Source organism: Saccostrea cucullata, unplaced genomic scaffold (assembly GCF_032062105.1).
Source record: "Saccostrea cucullata isolate Sc308-1 unplaced genomic scaffold, CSIRO_AGI_Scuc_v1 ctg151, whole genome shotgun sequence".
Classification (NCBI taxonomy): Eukaryota; Metazoa; Mollusca; class Bivalvia; order Ostreida; family Ostreidae; genus Saccostrea; species Saccostrea cuccullata.
Genome location: NW_026928016.1, coordinates 264,553 through 286,765, shown reverse-complemented (window position 1 = coordinate 286,765; position 22,213 = coordinate 264,553). Strand labels below are relative to the sequence as shown.

Genomic DNA, 22,213 nt, shown 5'->3' with positions numbered 1-22,213 from the left:
GTCTAAATGCTTTCTTCATCTCACATAATATTAATAAATTTCAATGAAGACTCGCATATTCTGTTTCTGTGTTATTAATGAAGACCATCTTATTTAAAGGGAATAAAGGGAAAATAGAGAGGATAGCTGTTCGAGTAAAAGGTAACCTTTCAATATTTAATGAGTGGAAATCTCGGTCTAATTAAAGAGACGTAGACGTGACCCTGTTGTCACATAATGATTGAACAAAGATTGCATCCGATCCATTAGACGTGTTCATCTGTACCAGTGTTGTCTGACCAGGCAGCTTTTGTTGGCTTTTATTCTTGGGAATCATCCAGCGGAGAAAAGGGTAGGTTTCTCCCAAAGCTCTCTTCATGGCGTTACTACGTGAGGAATATATCACTGGGTTCCAGAGAATGGATGCTTTTGCAAATGCTGATGGAACGGTATGCCAAACTAAGGGGATGTCATCGCTATATCCAAGTATGCATATCAGACCATAAATAGAATATGGTAGCCAGGCAAGCACAAATGAAGCTAAAGAGAATATAACGTAATTGTTAGATTATGATAATGATAATCTGAACAATGTATTAAAGCCATAGTAATATTCACAATGTTCCTGTCTTTGTAATAAAAGTATACTCACCAACCATCATAAACAATGTCATAGCTATCTTTTTCTCCCGTTTAACGATTTTGATTTTACGTGAATGAGAGACAATTCGTTGTGAAATAATTCGTTGGCTGTGGACCTGAAAAGACATCAACCTCAACAATGAACTTTTGATTAAAGAAGAATTCTTGTTATATTTATTGTGTTTAAAATTTGAAGAAATTTTTACACATTTAAGATGAGAATATAACTAAGTTATGAATTAAGGTTTTATTCGATCGTTTTATTTTATGGGCAAGGTTGGATCAAGGTCATCATCCTTTTCAATGACATTAGGCATTAAACACTTTTACCAGTCACCTGGTTCCTACCTGTATTTTTAAAAATTTAATCATTTTATTGTTTGTATCAAATGATGTACCCTAAAAGGTTTATCAGATGAAAGTACCAAATTGAATTGAACAAAGTAACAAGAAAGATGGCTAATAAATTACATCCTCTATTTTCCTTACATTGAATTTATATGTCAGCTGGTTTTTTAATTATGCTTCGTACACAAAAAAATCTCTTATTTTTAAAATATGTTTAAGTAGTCACAGAAACAAGTAATGTGATATCAAAATAAAAAGTTTCGACCCTTTATCTTCACAGAAAAATGCTGATTTTTTAACTGATTATTTTGCTCCTATGTGTTCTTAAATTCGTTCCTTTCAAAAGCTAACAAGTGTATAATTTGTTTTTAAAATCAGATTGTTTTTTTTTTATAATAAAACCTTCAATCAATTAATTATTTGAGTTATATTTGAAAAAAAAAATTCATTGACTAAATTCATTTTTGAGAAGTAATTTTGAAAAGCAGAAAATGAGATATTTTCATACGCCAGCATTCCGCACAAAATATAGTCTCTGCTTGAAATCTCATTCAACGTAAAATATAAGACATAAACAAATATACTTTAAATATTTTTCTAGTCAGAATCCAGATCATAAAACCTCATTACAATATAAAACTTATGTAACTATTCATGTTTTATTATTACACTAAACATTAAATGCAACTGAGTATTTTTAGGACATACGCAAGGTACCTTACCTACAGTACTGATATTTTTTCAAGATATTCAAAATTTAAACATGTAATAACATTACACGTTCTTAGACAAAAAATCAACATGCTTTACCAGGTTTTTGAAAAGATCAAATTATGAAATTTTTTGCATTATTCAAAGAAACATGTACAAAAAAACATAGATCTTTGATTTTTTTCATCATAAATTGTTTTAGAAGAGGTGTAAAAATTCATATATAAACATTAAAAGTATTGCACACAGGTCCTTCAATTAGTGGAACTCTTCAACTCCAGGGAAGAATCCATTCAAGTTCGAACTACTTTGCGTATGACCTGAAATTTTTCTTTCACTATTTTTGTGAGAAAAATTATCATTTTTTATCAATTTATTTGATCCTTCTCCAATTTTGTATTGTTTTATGGACTTTTGATCTTGAATACTGTTCGTTATCTCCATATGGAGATTTTATTTCTGGAAAAAAATCTTTCAAATATCAACCTTAAAATCACTTTGTCACAAATGACCTTACTGGATTTTATAGAGGTTAAGGAAAGTCCTGAAAAGGAAACGAGTAAAAGTAGGTATGGCTTACTGTTTTATTTTTAATGTGATAAAATCTTTTAAAGGTTGATTTGTAAGAGTGCATCTTTTTTTTTTTAAAAAAAAAAACTGATCAAAAGAAGGTGGTTAGCGAAAGTGCTATATGTTTGGTTTTTAAGATTCACATCGGATAACGATGTATCATAATTTCGAAAAATAATGTGATCTGAGGTTTGTGTTGTTTGAAAATATATATTGAAAAGTGAAAAAAGAAGAATGTGCTGTTTTACTGAGATATTTTTTTTTTCACTTTGTTGAGAATACTCCTCTCATGACACAATAATTATAATGATTTCATTTTCAGATGATGGTAATGGAGTCCTAATTTTTCAAGGACGGTCCTTATTATATAACATCATTACAAAAGTTCGTTCTGTTTTTCATTTCGATTGGCTCTTGAAAATATTAGAAAACTGTTATTTTAAAATGTCATAAACGCAAAGAAATTTTAGAAGACTATTATTTTAAAATTGTCATAAATGCAAAGATATATCTGTTTCTCTGAAGACATGAATTTTCGTAAATTGTTTTAATTTACTGACTGGAGACTATAAAGTTACCTCTATCATGGTAACCTCTATCCAGTTAATTCGATGAACGTTTTTCATTACATTTAAGCAATTCTAGATTATGACAAAGCAAATTATAACATTTACAGTTTGCAATAGAAAGTCATATTTTTTTATTTCGACATGTTATGGCAAAAAACAAACAATTTGGAATCTAAAAAATACTGGCTTTTTATTCAAGTCATTTGATGAATCTTTAGACAGGTCTCCCGGGTAGCGCTTGGTTCGGGCATTTGCTCTAGGGTATCGGAGTAAGAAATTGATCCTTACGTAAACGATACCTTGAAAAACGAAAACCGTTAGCAGTAGTTCCTGGCACGAAAAAGATCCCCACTGTTTATTTACCCTAAAAACTGAGTACTCCATGTAAATATACACGGAAGTCTAAATTTGCAACCTTCCATCGACAAATGGTGGCGTCTCCAAATAAGTGAAAATATTTCCGAGAGGGACGTTAAATGATGAGTTAACCATTTTATTCTTTGAAACGATGCATTAAATTTGAAGAATATTACTCTAAACTGCCTTTATTTTTATTTTCTTGTGTCGACGAACTGACTAATTTTTCATTTCAAATATGTACATCCTTGATACAGCACCTATGAATAAAGTGTATTTAAGCCTCTTTATAGACAGTCCCGTCACATATGACCATAAAAGTCATTGTTAAATCATTTAGATAAATCGGTAATGTATCGTTAGTTGACAATGCGTGTTGACACAGTATATACCCGATGGGCTTTAAATAAAAGAAACCACAGAGTCTAAAACATTTGTTTCATATTTGGATATACTACTAGCAAAAGACATCAATGTTTATATAATAAGCTTTATGATAAACGTGATGACTTTACTTTTCAATCTTCAACTTCCCTTACTTATATAGCAATACCCTATCACCTGCATATGGGGTTTATATGTATCAGTTGATCCGATACGCAAGAACATGCTCTGCACATGGACAATTTCTAAATGTGTAGACGTAAGTTGTTAAAAGACAAAATATCAATAGTCTTGAAGTTAGTGTCATCGTTTTGTAAGTTATATGGTCAGTACAATAACCTTGTCAGCATATGCAATCAATCATTAAGTCAAATGCTGACTATCGATTTTCATTGTAATTGTTTGTCCATAATATAAACACTGAATACGACGACGGATTTTTCAGTTATTTTTCAATCATGGCAAGGTGCAAATGACGTGTGAGACCGGTAGGCAGGGGTCCATGGCACCTGATCCCACCTCTGATGTTTTAGAGGTCCTTCCTTGCTTTGATGGCAAGGTGCAAATGACGTGTGAGACCGGTAGGCAGGGGTCCATGGCACCTGATCCCACCTCTGATGTTTTAGAGGTCCTTCCTTGCTCTGATGGCAAGGTGCAAATGACGTGTGAGACCGGTAGGCAGGGGTCCATGGCACCTGATCCCACCTCTGATGTTTTAGAGGTCCTTCCTTGCTTTGATGGCAAGGTGCAAATGACGTGTGAGACCGGTAGGCAGGGGTCCATGGCACCTGATCCCACCTCTGATGTTTTAGAGGTCCTTCCTTGCTTTGATGGCAAGGTGCAAATGACGTGTGAGACCGGTAGGCAGGGGTCCATGGCACCTGATCCCACCTCTGATATTTTAGAGGTCCTTCCTTGCTCTGATGGCAAGGTGCAAATGACGTGTGAGACCGGTAGGCAGGGGTCCATGGCACCTGATCCCACCTCTGATGTTTTAGAGGTCCTTCCTTGCTCTGATCCCAATTAGTATTGTTTGAATGGACTTTTGAGTTTGTTCACTGTTCGTTATATCCATTTATCTATCCCATGTTTATTCCTTTACTCTGAATATCATTCATTGGATATTTTTTATATCCCACAGTTGTGACTTCACATTTAGGGTTTTGGTGACAGAGGCTTAATAAAATAAAGTGGATTCCTATGTGAAATCAGGTTAAACATGGGGTAGAAAGAATCTCCCTTGATTTTTGGCCCCGGAGATAAAAATACACACAACTCGTTGGAAAAAATAATACATATATCAAACCCCAATCATGGGAGATTTTGTACGTATTTCATAAAAATATATTACATATAGAGTATCCATTTTGTTCAGATAACACCTACAATTTTTTTTTTCAAATCAAGGGAGATGGTTTACATGTTTAAATTATGGTAAATTGTGTAAATTACATATTACATAGTTATCCCTTTTGTTCACATAACTCCTACAATTTTTTTTTCCAGATAGGAATTTTTATAGCTCCTGCAAACGAAATTCTTGGGGATTGGAAACAACATGTCTGCCTCTAGATCTGTCTTTTTCCGTCCTTCTAAAAGTTGTTATGGAGAAACACTGAAAGTTCGTACTTGTACAGTACAGAGATTGCTTTTCACCCAAGGGTGTGTCATGATCTCGATATGAGGTCATTCAAGCAAATTCAAGGTCAGTGGCTGAAAAAGGTTAAACTTTCACTTTGTAATGAAGAATCACTGGAAGCTGATACTGGATAAAAAGATTGCTCATTATCCAAGGGTGTGTTTTGACTTGATCCAAGATCAATCTAACATGTTAAAGGTAAGTGGTAGAAAAATGTTTTGAGGTTATAGCTTTGTAATGCATAATCACTGAAAGCTCTTACTTTGAACAGAGATTACTTTTTCACAAGGATAAATCAGAGCCTCTGGCAAGTTCAAAGTTGCTGATTCAAAATGAATAAGTTCTTTTGTCTGGGCTTCAACTTTGTAATGGAAAATAATTGGGAGTTCATTCTTGGTACAAACATTGCTAATATTTTTGGGGTTTTTCATGACTCCTGCCTTAGGTCAAACTGATAGGTTGAAAGTTACCGGCAGAAAAGTTCTCCAGGCTCCTATGAGTCGAGGGTTTGTCATGAGCCTGAACATATCATCCTAGTCAGTTTAATGTCGTTGTGTAAAATTCGTACCAGATTCGTGAATGTTTAGAGAAATATTAGTAGTTCTGTTCACACAAAGAAAACCCGGTTGCTGTAACAAAGACAGTTTTTCACTACTGTCTGATTTTATGTGGAATGACTCTGCAACTTATTCGAAAAAAGTTTTTTCTTCAGAATAAAATAATAGTTTCAATATCATTTTATTCATTGCTGAGTTTCAAATTACCAGTTCTTTATGATGCGTTATTAAAAAACCTCAACTGAAGACCAACATTTACAGAATTAATTGTTCACAGATTTCCGTTGGTGTTTGCCCTGCTGCACATTGTGTTGTGTCTGTTGTTTTAATGGATTTTTGAGGTTTATAACCAGTTGTTTCTTATCGTCAGTTTCCTTCAATAAAATTTTCTTTGAGGGAGGTTTGTTTATTACCTATTTTATGGTCTCTAAATACTGCTCATATTCTCCAAAATAATATATCTTTTGATATTATTTGTACATGAATTTATTTGTACAGTTTATGTATATAACAACTTAAGAAGATTGACAGATAGCATTAGTCAAAACACATACAGTGCATGGAGTTGTTTGTTATTGCTACACTTTTTTTAACCATTGACACTTTTGCTTAAATATGTTTGCTTCAATTTAAAATCGATAACAGGATTTGTGTATTAACCACAAGGCCTCAAGACAAGCATATTCATTTTAAGTACCTCAAGAGATACATATTATGCGATAACATTACGTGATAAAGAAAGGATATTGTATCTTTTATTTATAGTAAGGGATTTGATTCTTTTAGGTATAAATTTTATGAAATGAAGATTTGCTTTTAAAGTATGTTTAGTTCAATAAGTGTTTAGTCCACCTGAGCCGAGGGCTTATGTGAGCTTTCTGAATGAAAAGTGTCCAGCGTCCTTCTGTCCATAAACCTTGAACAGTTTTACATATCCTCTAGAAACATTTGAAAAATTTCAACCAAACTTGCCAAAATCATCTTTGAGTGAAGGGAATTAAAGTCTGAGTTTGTTTACAGGCTATGCCGCGCCCTCTATCAAGGAGAGATAATTAAGAATTCGTGAAAATTTTTGAGCACTTTTATAAATATTCTTCTCATGTAAAAGCTTCTTTTTAAACTGTAAATTCAAGTGTGTTCATATCATTACTCTGGAGGTAGGACAGGCCTAGGCCGCAAGAGGGGCTCAGATTTGGGAATGGACCAGCCAAACTAGACGGTATATAAGGCAAAGCTTCGGGAAAGTCAGACATTCAGAAATTGTTGAAGAAGTTAAATGCTGATTCAGCATAAAAGAAATTGGGTATTCTATCCCAAATATCAACAGATTTTAGTGAAATTAATACATAACAGATGTGTAGGTGTTTAATATTCAGTTTATTTAGACATAGATCCCAATTATTGTCCACCGCTTTTGCGAAAACAAGGGGACATTAAATCTCATTCGTCTGTCAGTTTGTTCTTCCATCACAAATTCATTACCTTGCCCATTACTTTTTATTTAGTGGAGCTATGATTTTCATATTTCCCATGTGTATTCCTAGTGAAAAGATCTTTCTTGGGTACCACCAAAATTGACGTTTGCCCTTGACCTTGAAGTTTGACCCACTTTTAAATTCCAAACTTTTACTTTGGCCATAACTTTTGAACGGTAGATACTAGGATTGAGACAAGACCTATCATTGGATACTAACATCTCTGACCTTTTAACCTTGACCTTTGAGATTTGTGTACTTTAAAAAAAATTAACCTCGTCAATAACTTTTAATTGATAAGGGCTATGGCTTTCAAACGTCAAATATGTAATCCTTGAAAGAAGACCTTTCACACATTGGAAACATATATCTTTGACCTTTTGACCTTGACCTTGGTGTTTGGCCTACTTATTAAAAACATTCTTGGCCATTACTTTTGAAGGGTTAGGGCTAGGGCTTTCATACTTTACTTACTAGTATTTAATCCATGTGACAAGACCTTCATTGGATACCAAGAACTATGGCCTTTTGACCTTGGTGTTTGACATACTTTTTAAAAACTTTCGCTTTTATACTTCAAATTAATAATCTTTGTGATGACTTTTCAGCTGTGGAAAAAACCAACAACTTTGACACTTTGACCTTGACCCAGGAGTTTGATCTACCTTTCAAAAACTTATCCTTGGCCATATCTTTTGAACAGGTGGTGCTAGGGCTTTCATACTTCACAATTGTATTTCTTTTGAGAAGACTTAATTTTGGGTACCAACATATTCAATTTGCATTTAAGAAAAGTTTAATCTTCGCTATGTTGCCATCGGTGTTTCACAAACACATCTTGTTTTTTTTCTTTTTTATGCCCCCCCCCCCCGCATTAAAGTTTCGGGGGTATATAGTTTTTGTCGTGTCCGTCCGTCTGTATGTCTTTCTGTTTGTCTGGTTTTCCGCAAAAACTTTAACCTTGCCCATAACTTGATTTAGTGGAGCTATGACTTTCATATTTCACAAGCGTATTCCTTGTGACAAGACCTTTTTTTTCGGTACCACCAAATTTATCCTTTTTCCTTGGACTTTGATAGACCTTTACACCAAAATTCCAAACTTTTACTTTGGCTATTACTTTTGAACATTTAATGCTACGGCTTTCATACTCCACAAATGTATTCTTTGTGAAAAGACCTTACATTGGATACCAACAACTTCGGCCTTTTGACCTTGGAGATTGACCTATTTTTCAAAAACTTTAACCTTACTCATTAATTTTGAACGGTAAGGGCTAGGGCTTTTATACTTCACATATGTAATCCTTGTGACAAGATCTTTCATTGGATACCAACAACTTTGACCCTTTGACCTTAGAGTTTGACCGACGTTTTAAACACTTTGACCTTTGCAATTACTTTTGAACGGTCAGGACAATGGCTTTCATACTTCCCATATGTAATTTTTGTGACAAGGCCTTTCTTTAGAAAGCAACAACCTTGACCCTTTGACCAAAGAGTTTGATCTACCTTTAAAAATGTTAACCTTGGTCATAACATTTGAACAGGTGATGCTAGGGTTTTATATTTCACATTTGTATTTCTCGTGAGAAGGCCTTACTTTAGGTACCAACATGTTTGATCTGCATTTGAGAAGGTTTAACCTTCGCTATGTTGCTATATGGGGGCATCAGTGTTTCACAAATACATCTTTGTTTTTTTTTTTTTTTACACTTTGACAAAAATGTTGGTTTTTTCAGAAATAGACATATATTTCATGATAAATGTTATGCAAAAGTAAAATGAAATATTTTTGTACGCTAACTAGATAGAATAAGTGCATTAGTTAAATAAAATGGTATGGGTTGAAGAGTAAACGGACAAATTGCTGTCAATACTCCTGAGAGAGGAATACTCCATTACTGATCCTTTGGTCGCAGTCCTGTTTGAATAATTGAAATAAATTTTGCGTTATTTTATCAACGATTGAGGTCGTTTAATAGGGAAAGGGTCAAATACAAAATATTCGACCATATATAACCTCTTGAGCCTCTCTTCTCATGAAATAGCAATATTTCTTAAAGATATGATCTTTCTTCCATCTCTTTTAACATGAGGCATGAATTCCCGACAGAGATAATTTAAGTGTGAAAACGTTTTAGAACCCCATGATTTTATTTCTGCTTTAAGAGAGAATATCACTCGACCTGTAGTTTCTTCTTGAGACAAAATTCTAAAGTAAATTATAAAGAAAGAGAAACCACGTGCTTGTACAACTTTTCAATTATCACATAATTAAGGTTTGTTTGTAGTAGAAAGATAAAACAGTACTATGCTTCGTGTAAATCTCAACAAAAATAAATCATAGCAGATGTGTACGTGGGGTTTTTTAAGATATATGTTTATATGAAATGAGGAGATATATATCATAGATGTAAATCTAGGTTTATAATTAGATGAATATTAAGCTAGAATACATAGCAGTAAACGAAAAAGATTGCAATCTTCGCATTTGATTTCCAGGTAATTTGCTACAGATATAAAGGTATGGGTTTTATTACTAGTATCCACACAAGGTCATCAGGTCATCAGTTCTGATGCCATTGGTCCCCTGACGTTGTGGTGATTCTAAAGACTTGTAAAGGATATTCTGACAAATAGACACAATTCATAAAATTGTCTCTATTTCACTCTGCTCTCATCTGTCTTGATTAGGAGGTTATTCATTAAATATACCTAAACTGAGCAGCAATTAAAATCTCATTTAAAGTTTTTGGCAGATTTCTTTTGAATTTGAATTAAAAAATTGATCATTGTGCATTAGCAATGCACGTAGAAATCAATAAACCTTTTTTTTTCAATGAAAATTCCCAAATTGAGTGGTAATTAAAATTCCTTTATAAATTTTCAATATTTTATCTTTTAAATCATAGTGAATTTCTATAGATTTGTATCAGCAATGCCTGTAACAATCAATAAACTAATTATTGTTAAATTAATTTATAATCAAACCTACAAACTGCAAAATTGAAAGGGTATAATCAATGTTTGTTATCCTTCCTTTTTCATGGTAAGTATTTATTCATAACTCTCATAGTATAGTTTAATTACGAGGGTCGTTCAATAAGAAATGCAGTATAATGTATATTATTATAAATGTAGAAGTATTAAAGATGATAAGTCACAGATTTTATGTTAAGATTTTCTCGATTTTTTTGTATAATTTCATGACATGCAAGTATATTGCTATAGCAAATCATACTAAGATATTTTTCTGGAAGTTATTGAAACTTGGAATTTCTGTACGTGTTTGATTGATATATCCCTTCACTCTCACAAATTTTAACTTAATCCTGAATACTTAAGAAAAGTAGAAATTCTATTGTTTATAATAAAAAAATATTACAACTATAATCCAGAAAATTCACAGTAGAAAATGTGCGAAAGTAAAACCAACTTTACCAGTTTTGTCAGTCAGTATTTAGTGGTGTGTGCAGGGTTTAACAATTGAATACACCCGGTGAAACGTAAGTTACATGAACAACAACAGAGCTCGCGCCCTTTTTACAAACACAATGTGCGCTTCACGGGTGTATTCAATTTGTTAAACTCTGTAAACAACATTGAGCACGGGCTGACAACACTAGTGAAAGGGGTTTGATTTCTGAATTTTCTGGATTATATATGTAATAGTTTTCATTGATACACTACAAAATTGGAACCCACTTTTCTTAAGTATTATGGATAAAATTAAAATTTGTGAACTTGCAAGGTTGTGTTAATAAAACGCGTCCCGAGATTCATAGTTTCAATAATTTCCAGACAAAAGAGGTTTCTTCTTATATTTTCGCGTGAAATGTTAAAGCAACATATAAGTCGTGATATTATACAGAAAATTTGAGAAATAAGTTCAAATCTGTGTCTAAGCACCTTTAAGTCTTTTTTTCACCGTTGAAAAGTTTTATTTCAGAGCTCTTAATTACAGAATACCCCGTGGTTTTTCCGATTGTCAACACAAAGAATTCACTTTTAAATTAGGCATTGTTACTACACAAAGCTGAAAACTTCTCATAAAATGATCTTTGCCAAGAAGATTAAAATGAGAACATATGTGAAAACTGTGTTATTTATATACATCGATGATGAGCTTACACTAAAGAAATGATCATTATATTCTTTATTTTCTAATTTGACCCTTGTAGGCTTTCGTAAATTAGAGAAAAAGAGAAAAAAATAATATTTTGAAAAAAAGATGGTATACTATACAGATCTTTTCAATCACCCATATTCGATGGATTTCATCCATTATAATATATTTTCATTCCCAACTGCAAAACGTTTGAAAACAATCAAATGCAGATTTTACATTACATGGATCAAATATATCTTGGGAAATAGTATCCATCAGTGTCTATGGGGCATTCTTAAAGATATACTAGTATATGCTGAGGTTTTCTGTTCATAGGTATAAAGACTTAATTAAGGCATGTGTATATGGTAGCAGGGAATTCCTTGAGGGTATTACGTACTTTTCTTATTTTTATTGTTTGCTTAATTTACTTCAATAACTTGAAACAGCACGTCCAATAAATTAAGCCAAAAAAGAGTTCTGTTGTGATTTTTGTTAATGACTTATAGAAGTCATGTAAATAGGTTCTCTCTATCCTTGGGGATTTTATTTAAACAATGAAATGCTTTCTTTGTTTGTTATTACTGGAATTAACGGAAGCAACTGTTGCAGAAAAAATACATAACTTGCGTAAGCGGGTTATGTAAATTTTTTTCTGCAATAGCTGCGACCGTTAATTCCAGTAATAACAAACAAAGAAAGACATTATATTTATATCTGTGTAAATAATCATTTAAAGTAGGATTTAAAAGATTAATTATTGTATTAATGATGCGAACGTCTGTATACGTTTCATTGATGGAACAGCCACTGACCAAGAAATCTGTACAGGCGACATGTCGATTGTAGTTCATGCAGTGATTAACGCAATGGGTTTTCTTTAGAAATAAATGAGAAAATATTCAGCGGATGTAAATATAACAAGGTTAGAGGTATTTAACGTACATCTTTTTGTTTCTGCAATATTATTTTGCCAGGTAGAGACTGGAAATACGATCCCTTTTACACAGTGATCGTAGGAAGACGACTAAGCGTATTAGAACAAGACTAAAGATTTATCAGTTCTTGTAATTTGATATCGATTCATTTAATTGTTGGTTAATATTGTTTTCTTTTCAGTCTTACCTTAAACGTAAATAAGAAAGTGCCATTCACTTACATATTACTCGTATAAAAATAACCAGTTGTGATACAGAAGTAAGCAAATAACATTGTCAACTAAAAAAATCAAGCTGGCAATCTTTCGTTGTGTTTCTGAATGGTTAAAAACATTTTGCATTATGTGTTAAATCAACAAGATATTGTCTAACAAAAATATGACCGTATCTCTGAAAAAGTTCTTTTAGATATTAAGACAACTTGTCAGGGAGAGTGTGTTGTAAACTATTGTGTACTATTATATTTAACTTTGGAATTTCCCTTTGTTATTATACATGTATATCCATATTTCCAGAACTCCCAAACAATATAATAATGTAGGGAAATTTCAATGTCATGCAACCTTCCCCTTATACAACAAGGAAATCTCCAAATAATGACCCGTATGTAGACTTCAAACCTATAAATCACAATTTGATCCAACTGTGCTTAAATGAATGGAATTCATTATCGCTCGAAAGTAGAAACTCGAGCTCGCTTTCTGCTTTTAATAGGGAATATTAAACAAAATTACAGTTCTACCTTCTGTAAGTTTGTCCAAAAAAGTTGAATATATTTCGTACAAGAAGACCTCGACATCATTTTGCATTAAATATTGATCTCCATTGGTGTGACATTATTTATTATGCTCTGGTGGAAAAGTAGAAGAGCGGCAGCTTTTTTTTTTCTCGTTTTAAAATTACACTATGGTCAAAAGAATTTTATCGATGCAATTCTGAGATTTGATAAAATTATTATATTTTTGATTTTTTACCGTAAGGTCTATTTCACTCAATATTACTTAGAAATGATTATCTTATATCTTTTGTGCATTCATATTTATTATATGTTGTATCGCCTTACGGCACAAAGATGATAATGTCAAAGTTTCTAAAGCAACGTCACGTTTTCTATTTGCTAAAAAGTTTTATAGGTCTCAATTAAATTTAAGAATTTCATTGATGTTCATACTTGATTTTCTCTTAAATCCCGATCCACATAATTATAAAAAGTCAATGTGGCATAAGTACACGGCTTTCTGAAGATTTATTAGTAAGTTATGGACAATATTCTTAAGATCATTCAACTTTGTAGGCAATCGTATATCGACAGTCTACAGTGACAACGTCTTTCGCTATTACCTTAGCAGTTTGTATGCTTTGTTCTACCCGGGGACTCAAATAAAAATTGGCTGAGAAAACTGCTCTTTTACTTGCAATATAAAGACTTAGATATATTTTTATAATTTTATATGTACTTATTTAAAGTCTCTTAGTGCGTCCTTGCTTTGCACGTAACGTTATCAAACGTCGCCGTTTTTTCGTGTGATGTATTTACCACTTTCCCATTTCGAAAGCTTGGAAATTAACTGCCAAATATTAAGGAAAAGCTTTAAAACTTTCTACAAAATGACATGACAGATAGTGGATTACACATTATATAATTTTTACTCAAATCTTTTCTACTTAAATCTTTTATTTTGAAGTACAATGTAATACACTGTATTCTCAGATGAAACTATTTTTTAACGTTCGCCGCAGGACCGTATCCTGTGCTCATTCAAGCATAATAAATGTTTGTCTTCATTTCATCAAAAAATTAAGGTGCACTTCAATATGATAAATTAACATTTTCTGAAATTTTCGGTACAGTGCGCTCATTACTTTACGAGAAAAACGCTTTGTCCACGATTTTCCCGGACAGCCCTCGTATTAACAACAAAATAAAGTATGTTTAATTCAATTTCCTAGTTTAATTAGTAGGAAATTAGTGCACTTTTTAACATTTTTAATAAACCTTATATTTCAAGTAACCACTCATGCGGTTTATGATACATGTATAATGTTTAAGGATGTTTCAAAGAAAATTTTATTTTTCAAAAACTAGTCACAATTGATTTTACTGTGTACCAAGCGCGTCACTTCCCTATTCGAATATCTTTTTATCCAGAAATATTGATTACTGTGGTTATTGTTTAGATACGTGGATAATAGCAAGGTATGATTGATGCCGGTGTAAAAATACGGCATTATCAAGAACTGGTAACGAAGCTACTTATTTTTTTCTTTACTGGCCTTTGAAATATAACTGGAGATACGCGTTCAACCGACGCATTGATACATGTATATATTGAGACAATTTTGTGTGATGCGTTAAGATGCTATAAGGATATCGATGCATTACTTGTATCAAGTTCAATAATGTGACGTTAGATTACAGATTTCCCTTGTAAATTTGTTCCACTTTAATACTGGTTCAAATAACATGTCCCCAAACGTCTTCTAACCAATTACGGGACCCTTTTTGCATTAAAATTGTTTACATTTTTAATAAAAGTTTTTAAATTAATTTTTTAGCAATGATAAAAAAAAATATTGAACTTCGTCAAAGGAAGTTTTAGGTGTTATAATACATGGATAGACTCATGCATTTATTTGTACGTAAATGTTTTGAACGAAATATAAAACACATAATACTCGAAATAACAAGCTTCATCTGTGAATAATTTAAATCATTTCCTCTGATTTGTAAAATACTTATTTAAAAAAATGCTTTCAATTTACGTAGTACCTGTAGTTTAATAAAGTTTAGTTTGGATGTTTGGATAATATATAAGAAGAGGACGAAAATTATTCAATTAATAGTCCATTAAAACTATACAAAAAGGGAGCAGAGCAAATTGTGGACCTCTAAAATATCAGAGGAGGGATCATGTGCCATATAGAAGTGAGCATACCCTGCCGATCTGTCCCCATCCGCCGTGTGCTCCTCGTCGTAATAGTGAAAATAATGGAAAATCCGTCGACAATCCAGTCTTTAAATAATGGCCTAACAATCAGTATAAAAACCGTAAGACAGCATTTGACTTAATGATTGATTGTATTTGCTGACAAGGTAATTGTATCGACCATAAAACTTACAAAATGATGTGTTGATATTCTTGATTCATCAATTAATATGTAAAATGAGTTATATACAAGGACATTATGATACTGACTTTTCTTGGAGGATGAACACATTGTATATTCAATATCAAGCTTATTTCATGATCAAGCTTTATTCTTTGTCTCTGTTGTCTTTCTGTGTGTCTGTCTGTCCTTGGTATAGGTAGTAATACAGAAAAATAATCAAGATTTTGTAGAGGATGGCACTTTAAGCCTAGGGCTGGGACGATACAACTTTTTCTATATCGATACGTATCACGATATTTGAGCCACGATACGATATGTATCACGATATGTTTAATTGCTTATAAAATCTTTTTTTGCATTGAAATAAACAAATTATTTCTTTGCAAAAAAGAATGATTTATTCAAAATAGTTGTTTATATGTTTTAAAACAAAAATATTTCACTCAAGTGGTGTTAATCTATATTAAGCTTATTTATGTTATATATATATTAGCCCCAAATGTTAAATAAACAAAGAAAAACAGAAGTAAGATTTTTTTGGGCGATATATCGATATTTCTTCATATGTATCGATATGCGTATCATCCCCACAGATATCACGATTTATCACATATTTACCCCTTTATCCCGTTGATATAGCTCATATGATATCGTTTTCGTATCAACACTATGTATTCCTACGCCGCGTGACGTAATGTAAATAAACAAATACATGTGCATGATGGAGAGAATTCCAAATAATTCAGTTGTAAAAATTGATGGAGGTGGCTCAGGTTAGGTGAAATCTTCTAAATTTGAAAATGATAAAATTATTCATGAAGTTGAGATTAAGGGAACAGGTCTGATATTGCCATTTCCAAGTTACCGTCTCAAAATAGAGAGACCTGTCTCGCAGCAGACGATGTCTGGAACGCGTTTTGAATCAATAGATGAAAATGATATTGATAAATATATAAATGAACAAGAGAACAAAAACACCTGGAGAAAAACTTCTGCTGACATAAATTTGCTAAAATCGTTTCTTGAAACACAAAATGAAAGCAGACCAATAGAAGCAATCCCTCATTCTGAACTGAGTAACATTTTGTGTAAATTTTTCTTGAGTGTCCGCAAGCCTGATGGCTCAAATTATGAACCAAACACATTGCGATCATTTATGAGCAGCTTCGATAGATATTTACGTAAAATGAAGTATGGATTTCAGATTGTTTCAAGCATCGAATTTGTTAAAGTGCGCGAAGTTGTCAAAGCAAAACAGCGAAGTCTTAAACGCGAGGGCAAAGGAAACCTGTCTAAAAAGGCAGATCCATTAACTGACATAGAAATAAATAAACTGTGGGAATGTGGTCTATTAGGGGTTCAAACTCCTGAGAGTATATTAAATTCACTTTGGCTATTCAACACGATTTATTTTGGACTGAGGGGTTCAGATGAACACAGATCCATGTCGTGGGGTGACATTTGTTTACAAACCGACATTTCTGGCGTTGAATACCTAACATTCAATGAACGGCAATCAAAAACAAGACCAGGGATAAATCCAAGGGATGTTCGTGTAGTCAAACCCAAAATGTGGGCAAATACCGACGCGCCAGATCGATGCCCAGTTGCTATTTACAAACTATATTCAGAAAAAAGACCCTATGATTTTTCAAAACCCGATGATCCATTTTATTTAGCAACACATACCCAGCAACACGCTATGTCAGTCAAAGAACAATGGTTTAAGAGACAGCCAGTTGGCGTTAACAAATTAGCATCTTTAATGAAAAGAATGGCAAATGCAGCTGGCATTGGTGGAGACAAAAAACTCACTAACCACAGCGCTCGAAAACATCTAGTGCAAAAATTAAGCGAAAACAACGTACCTCCAAATCAAATCATGCAGATAACTGGCCATAAAAACATCCAATCCATTAACAATTACAGCAGCATCAATGAAAATCAACACAAAAGTATATCTGGCATCCTTTCGAACTCCGCACCTCCTGTAAACAACCCCGGATCCGCCACATTCAATTGGACACAAAACAATTCAGTCACAAATACCGCTGTACGAAACACTAACACATCCAACACTGGAAGTTCCATGATTGTCAATGTTTCAGTGGGAATTCAAAACTTCTTGAATGGAGACGTCCACGGTGGAAAAATTATTGTAAACATACATGAATGTTCAAACAAAACACCACGGAAAAGGCCGCGTGTCATCTATGACACGGACTCGGATGACTAAAGTCAATGATGATTATAGATGACTTTATTTGTCAAATTTCACTTCATTTGCTATTTTTAAACAAATTTTCATTCATGAATTAAAAAAAATAAGTGCTGAAATACTTTCTTTCTTTTATTTTTGTACGAACTATTTCATACAGCGTAATATTATTTATAACGTTATTTGGTTCGAGGTAACCGAAAGGGAACTTTGAATTAGAAATAAAGACAAAACACGCATTTACAGTGAACAAAATATGTGATAAAAAGAATCTCTCATGGTTTGTGGTTTGATATGATTTTTATCCAACTCGTTGTGTGTTTTCTATCCCCTCGCCAAGGCTCGGGGGTAGAAAACACACAACTCGTTGGATAAAAATCATATCAAACCACAAACCATGAGAGATCCTATATATATCGATATCTCGATATATCGTCCCAGCCCTATTTAAGCCAGAGCGCTTTTGTCTCTTGGCTCTTCACTGGATATATAAATATACTGCAGTCATTGCCTTTGGTAATTTTTTATATGAAAATGTATTTTGTTATTTTACTAAATATTTAACCATGTGCTTGAGAACTTTGAAATGTGTATTTATGAGCAGCGTCCCTAAACTTGGATATAAGTAGTTTTACTTGCGGGTGTTCAAATTTTTTAGTAAGACCATGATGTTATCACGAGCTAACATTAAACGAAGCTTAACTTATTGTTATATAACATAAATGCTTTGTTCATAAAAGGAAAATCACGTCCATAAGAAGATACAAGTCTTCGTGACTCTTAGCTGTCATTAGGTGTGTCGCAATCCTTGTCAGGACCTGATAAAATCTATGCGCCTCATTATTTCTGATCATTTTAACGCACGAGAACTCTTTATCAAATAAATGTGCTGAAACTTATAGTCAGCATTTTGAAGGAGAAAGTCATCAGTTTACAATAATTTGTTAAAGGACAAAATAAGAAATTGACCTTCATTTTGTGTCAATGATATAGTGATGATGATATAGGGCCTGGAATTCATAATGGGATTGGACCCATTGTATCATATTGTCTATTAAGTGATATTGCAGTTGCATATTTGATTCACTTTGCTGTCAATAAATAATGTTTGCTTTCTTCCGGGGGATGCAGAGGTTAATTGGCGTCTCATGTCTGCAATACACATTCGGTGAGAATGTAATGCTTTCATTTCTAAACCAAAGGATAAAAAAGACTTAACATTAATTTTGGTCGAGTATTAGGTATTTAATTGCCCAAGGTATAGAAAGAAGATGGGCATCTACAGAAACATTCATAGTTTAAATGTCCAATTCAGTCAGACTAATTTGTCGACAGACCACAGTTAGGCAGACCGTACTGTGAGAAAGCTAATTAAGCAGATCTGGAAAATGTTTCATTACTATAAATTACTTTATATAGTTGATGTTTAAAATTAGTTGGACGAAAGATTTGAAAAAAAAAAATCGTTAAACAAGATCAGTGAATTTAAAATAAAAATATCCCGATGCAAAGAACCACTTCCTTAACGTCAAAGACATAGCATATACGAGTATATGTACCATCGTTTTGAAAGACAATGAAAACAGAGTATTTACGCAATGTTATTCTTTTGGAGAAAAAGTTTTTATGGTCCCTATGCATTCTCTTCGATTTTTCAATTATTTGCTTGTATCTTTGTGTTAAAATGTACACAGATAACGTTTTCAGATCGTGAAGCGATGACCCAGAGATAGAAAAATTATATAAAAACGCGTTTAAAATTTGATTTGTACTGAACGATTCATCTAGCCATATTTCAGGTCATACTTTAGACAATCAAAACTGGAAACAAAAAAAGGAAGGGAAATTTCCCCTTTTCTAGATACAATAAACCTATTTATCAATAGAGCCCAAAATAACCCGAAGCATCAATAAAATTGTCATTTTTTTCAAGAGTCATGCCGAGTGCAAATTAGAAGCATCCTTCTTTTTAGAGATAAAAGATAATGATGTCGTTACGACAGTCTCTAAACAGAATTACCAGTCTGCATTGCTTTCAGGAATAAGGAAAAGCATTCTATTCTAATTATTTGAAAAAGCGTCGCGTCTGTGTAATGTCAATGATAAAAATATCTTGTTTCATAGACCTTTAAGATATTGCAATGCACGTAAGTATCTAAATACTTAAAAAAAACGTATTGCCATATCTAATAAAATTCTTTTTAAAATATATATAATACTATTTGTATAATATATTGAGGGGTTAAAAATAATCAAAAGTGGGTAATTGTTTTAAAGAATTTTTAAAGAGCAAATGACTATTATTTAATTTTCAGAATTTATATGTGTTTGATGTACCTTTTTGACTTGGTTACAAAAAGCAAAACATCGGAAGAATAGGTCATGAAAATAATATAAATAAACATTGTTTTTATACTTACCCTTTTTAGAATCGATGTGTAAAGATACGCTATAATACTAACAGGGATAATGAGACCTGTGAATAATATAGTAATCACGTATGAATGATTGGCTATATCCCCAGTCCAATCTACGGAACATGTCAGTCTTGCGGGCTCCAGAACATACTTGTTCCATCCAAACAATGGTAAGATTCCCCACGTCACTCCGTAAACAAAACATACAATAATGATTGCTAATGTGACGCTCTTTGTAACTTTGTGGTGAGATTGGTATTGTACGATAAAAATATATTTGTCAATCGCTATGCCAGTCAAAATAGCTATCATTACAATTCCTAACCCGGTAAGTAAAAATCCATGAACTTTGCAGAGTCCGTCTCCAAATAGCCATTCGTGTCTTATACTAGAAGCTGCCGCAAATGGCACCCCTAGAATGGCAATAAGAAAACCACAGATGCATAATGCAACTACATACATATTGCTAGTTGTAGCGATCTCTTTACGTGAAAAGTACAAGTAGATGATAGCACCATTGACAAGAATACCAAATATCGTAACGAAGAAGAGGTACACTGCCAGGATAGTATACATTGTATCGGAGAGCTGTCCATGCCCCGGTGCCACACAAGTCGATACATTCTCACTAGAGTTAACTACAATGATATCCTCTAATCTAGAAGACATGCTCAGGATACATCTTTCACACTTGTGTGAAGTAGCCTGTCACTTTTAAAGTACACTACTCTGAACGGTGACTTTTATACATTGCGTGTCTCCGATAGATTGTTTCCCCGCCCTGTGGATATAAGGAGTAATCAATATCTGTGAATTTGTTGCTTATATTTTTTTCTTAACTTTGACAGATTTGTTCAGATTCGAGGAGTTTCAGTTCTACGCAGTTACGATTGGTTCATCTATCATCAAATTTAAAATCAATTCAATTTATCCAAATTCTTGCAAATATATTGTATATTTTGTATTTCATGCGAAAAAGTATCAAATGGTGAGAAGTCTAATGAAAAAAAATAAGAATTTACTAAGGGCACATAGGTAAGGATTAAATCGGACTGACGGCTAAAGAATGAGAATCTTTACATTTGCAACTCTTTTTTTTATGAACATACATTTCTTGTTATGTTTTTATAGAAATTTATATAAAAACCTTCTCCGAAAGCTAAAATTTAATCCTTATACGTCATTTGCCTTATATGAACAAATAGTTCATATTTTTGTTTTACTATTATTTTTTTGAAAATTTGAATCTGTTCGTATATTTTGTCAAATTTTCGTTTTCGTTATTAGTAGAAAATTAAAACATATTTTTAATATGTAGCATCTGCTATATGTACATGTATTTACATGATATGTAAAAGCACAATAAAAAAATGAGCATTTCGGATTTTCTGCTTTTTAAATTCGTTTTTTGTTGGTAAACAATTAAACCACCCCTTTTCTTATTGTATAACTGTATTAAATGTGATATAATTATTTTTTTTAGGAACTGAAGAACTGTTTAAGACAAAATCGTTGATTGGTATATTAAATGCTTTTGGTTTTTGTCGAATTAGTAAATGAAGAAAAGAAGAGATAACAGTGATTGATCTTATTAAATCAATAGATAATACAAATTTATTAATAGGGTATGAACTTAGGAATCCAAAAAATCCAGATGGGATCAGGTGCCTAACTGGAGTAAGCATTCCTCTGATAGAGAACCTGTTATTCTTCAAAGAAGCTCATCCATACAAGTGTTCAAAATAATCATAAATTGAGAGAAATCTCAACTCAGAACAATTTAAAATGTGTCATACATTTCTAGGGAAAATAAAGAACTCATTTTAATTTCAATTGAATTATTTCTATGTTTAACAATTTTAAATTCACAAAGAGTTTATTTGTACATGTTATTTGAATTTCTTTGTTAAGATATGAAAGACACATACAGTGATAGAATGCATTAAATTCAATACCTTACTTTTAAGCTTTTGCATGTCCCTTTAAAATAAGTACCTATCTGAGTAAGGAGATAAAGAGTATTTCATTTTAAAATCATATCGGGTTATTTTACGTATCAGATTATGGTAAAGTCCACTTTTAAGAGAGCGAATAAGTAGACTAAGTGCTATAAGTAATATAATTAGCCACTACCGGAGAAAAAATACCTGATCAGTGTGAAGGCTCTACAGCTCTAACAATTAAATAT

The 22,213-nt window shown here is 32.6% G+C and overlaps 1 protein-coding gene across 1 annotated transcript; it reads right to left on the bottom strand.

Annotated features, from left to right (window-relative positions):
- Positions 1-109: 109 nt before the first annotated feature.
- Positions 110-20,610, bottom strand: LOC134276182 (melanopsin-B-like). Its single transcript, XM_062758459.1, has 3 exons — positions 20,029-20,610; positions 632-737; positions 110-519 (listed from the first exon to the last, which is right to left on the bottom strand). The coding sequence occupies exons 1-3, from the start codon at positions 20,599-20,601 to the stop codon at positions 182-184; spliced, it is 1,017 nt and encodes a 338-aa protein (XP_062614443.1). The 5' UTR covers positions 20,602-20,610; the 3' UTR covers positions 110-181.
- Positions 20,611-22,213: the final 1,603 nt, after the last annotated feature.

Coding starts and splice junctions, on each gene's coding strand:
- LOC134276182 (XM_062758459.1), bottom strand. CDS start 20,601: ATGTATACTATCCTGGCAGTGTACCTCTTCTTCGTTACGATATTTGGT. Junction 738..20,028: donor ACACATCGATTCTAAAAAGG/GTAAGTATAAAA, acceptor ATGTCTTTTCAG/GTCCACAGCCAACGAATTAT. Junction 520..631: donor GACATTGTTTATGATGGTTG/GTGAGTATACTT, acceptor TATTCTCTTTAG/CTTCATTTGTGCTTGCCTGG.